At 39.0% G+C, this 1,586-nt stretch overlaps 1 protein-coding gene across 1 annotated transcript; it reads left to right on the top strand.

Annotated features, from left to right (window-relative positions):
• On the top strand, positions 1 to 936 carry LOC101979134 (olfactory receptor 1013-like). Its single transcript, XM_005363327.1, has one exon. The coding sequence runs from the start codon at positions 1 to 3 to the stop codon at positions 934 to 936; it is 936 nt and encodes a 311-aa protein (XP_005363384.1).
• The last annotated feature ends 650 nt before the right edge of the window (positions 937 to 1,586 follow it).

Consider the following 1,586-nt stretch of genomic DNA (forward strand, 5'->3'; position numbering starts at 1 on the left):
ATGGAGAGGGGAAATCACACAGTGACTGAGTTCATCTTGCTGGGCTTCTCAACCAACCCTGTGATGCAAATGATCCTCTTTGTCCCGTTCCTTGGAGTGTATTCTCTGACATTGGTTGGAAACACTACCCTCATCATACTGATCTGCAATGACTCCAGACTCCACACTCCCATGTATTTTTTCATTGGAAATCTGTCTTTTCTGGATCTCTGGTATTCCTCTGTCTACACTCCAAAGATCCTAGTGACATGCATTTCTGAAGACAAAAGCATCTCCTTTGCTGGATGTCTGTCTCAGTTCTTCTTCTCTGCTGGATTGGCCTATAGTGAGTGCTACCTCCTGGCTGCCATGGCTTATGATCGCTATGCAGCCATCTCCAATCCCCTACTTTATGCTCAAGCTATGTCAAAGAAGGTGTGCAGCTCCTTGGTTATATATTCCTATACAGGAGGATTTGTCAATGCAATTATATTAACTAGCAACACATTCACATTGGATTTCTGTGGTGACAATATCATCGATGACTTTTTCTGTGATGTACCTCCTCTCATAAAGCTGGCATGCGACGTCAGGGAGAGTTACCAGTCTGTGCTGTACTTCCTCCTAGCCTCCAATGTCATTACTCCCACCCTGCTCATCTTGGCCTCTTACATCTTCATCATTGCTGCCATCCTGAGGATCCGCTCCACCCAAGGACGCCTCAAGGCCTTCTCCACCTGCTCCTCACACCTCATCTCTGTGACCTTGTACTATGGCTCCATTCTCTACATCTACTCTCGCCCAAGCTCCAGTTACTCCTTACAGAGGGACAAAATGGTTTCGACCTTTTATACTGTGTTGTTCCCCATGTTGAACCCCATGATCTACAGTCTGAGGAATAAAGACGTGAAGGAAGCACTGAGAAAACTCTTCAAGTTAGCTCCTTCTGACATCTAAGTTTATCTGCACCAAGCAAGCAAAAGACTAAGTGATAACAAACTAATGAGAGCCAGGTTGGAAAAATGAGTATAAAAAATAAATTTTCTATTACTTGAAATTCCACCAAAAATTTTTCATGTTTTTTAAAATATAATTGTTTTTAAGTGTAATAAATAATGAGTTCAATTGTAATATATTCAAGTTTGTATATAATGAACTTTGCTTATGTTCCCTTCATATACACTTTTATCTAATTATTGAACTAGGTTTATGCTATTATTGAAACAGATTTTAAAGTGTAGGACTTGAATTGACTGGGAGAGAGGAAAGCATGCAATACTTTCTCAGATGACTGGAGTTCATTTTATTTTCCTTCCGAATAACTACCCAATTATCGTCTTCAATAACATGAATGTGTAAAAGAAATATCCTATAGAATGATGACAGGTAGGGAATTTACCTTAATTTCTGTTGTCCAAATACTATCAAAGATTCTTCAATAATAGTGAATATGAACATGAATATGTAATGTCCAAATTAATTTTAACAAAAGAGAGGGGGAAAACATTTTTAAGAGGGAAATAGGGAAAAGGGGAGGATGAGAAATTTGGATCCAATAAACCTGACATAGTGTCTGTAACTACTTGCTGTGGTTTTGAATTTTATTG

This window comes from Microtus ochrogaster, linkage group LG9 (genome assembly GCF_000317375.1).
Source record: "Microtus ochrogaster isolate Prairie Vole_2 linkage group LG9, MicOch1.0, whole genome shotgun sequence".
NCBI lineage: Eukaryota > Metazoa > Chordata > Mammalia > Rodentia > Cricetidae > Microtus > Microtus ochrogaster.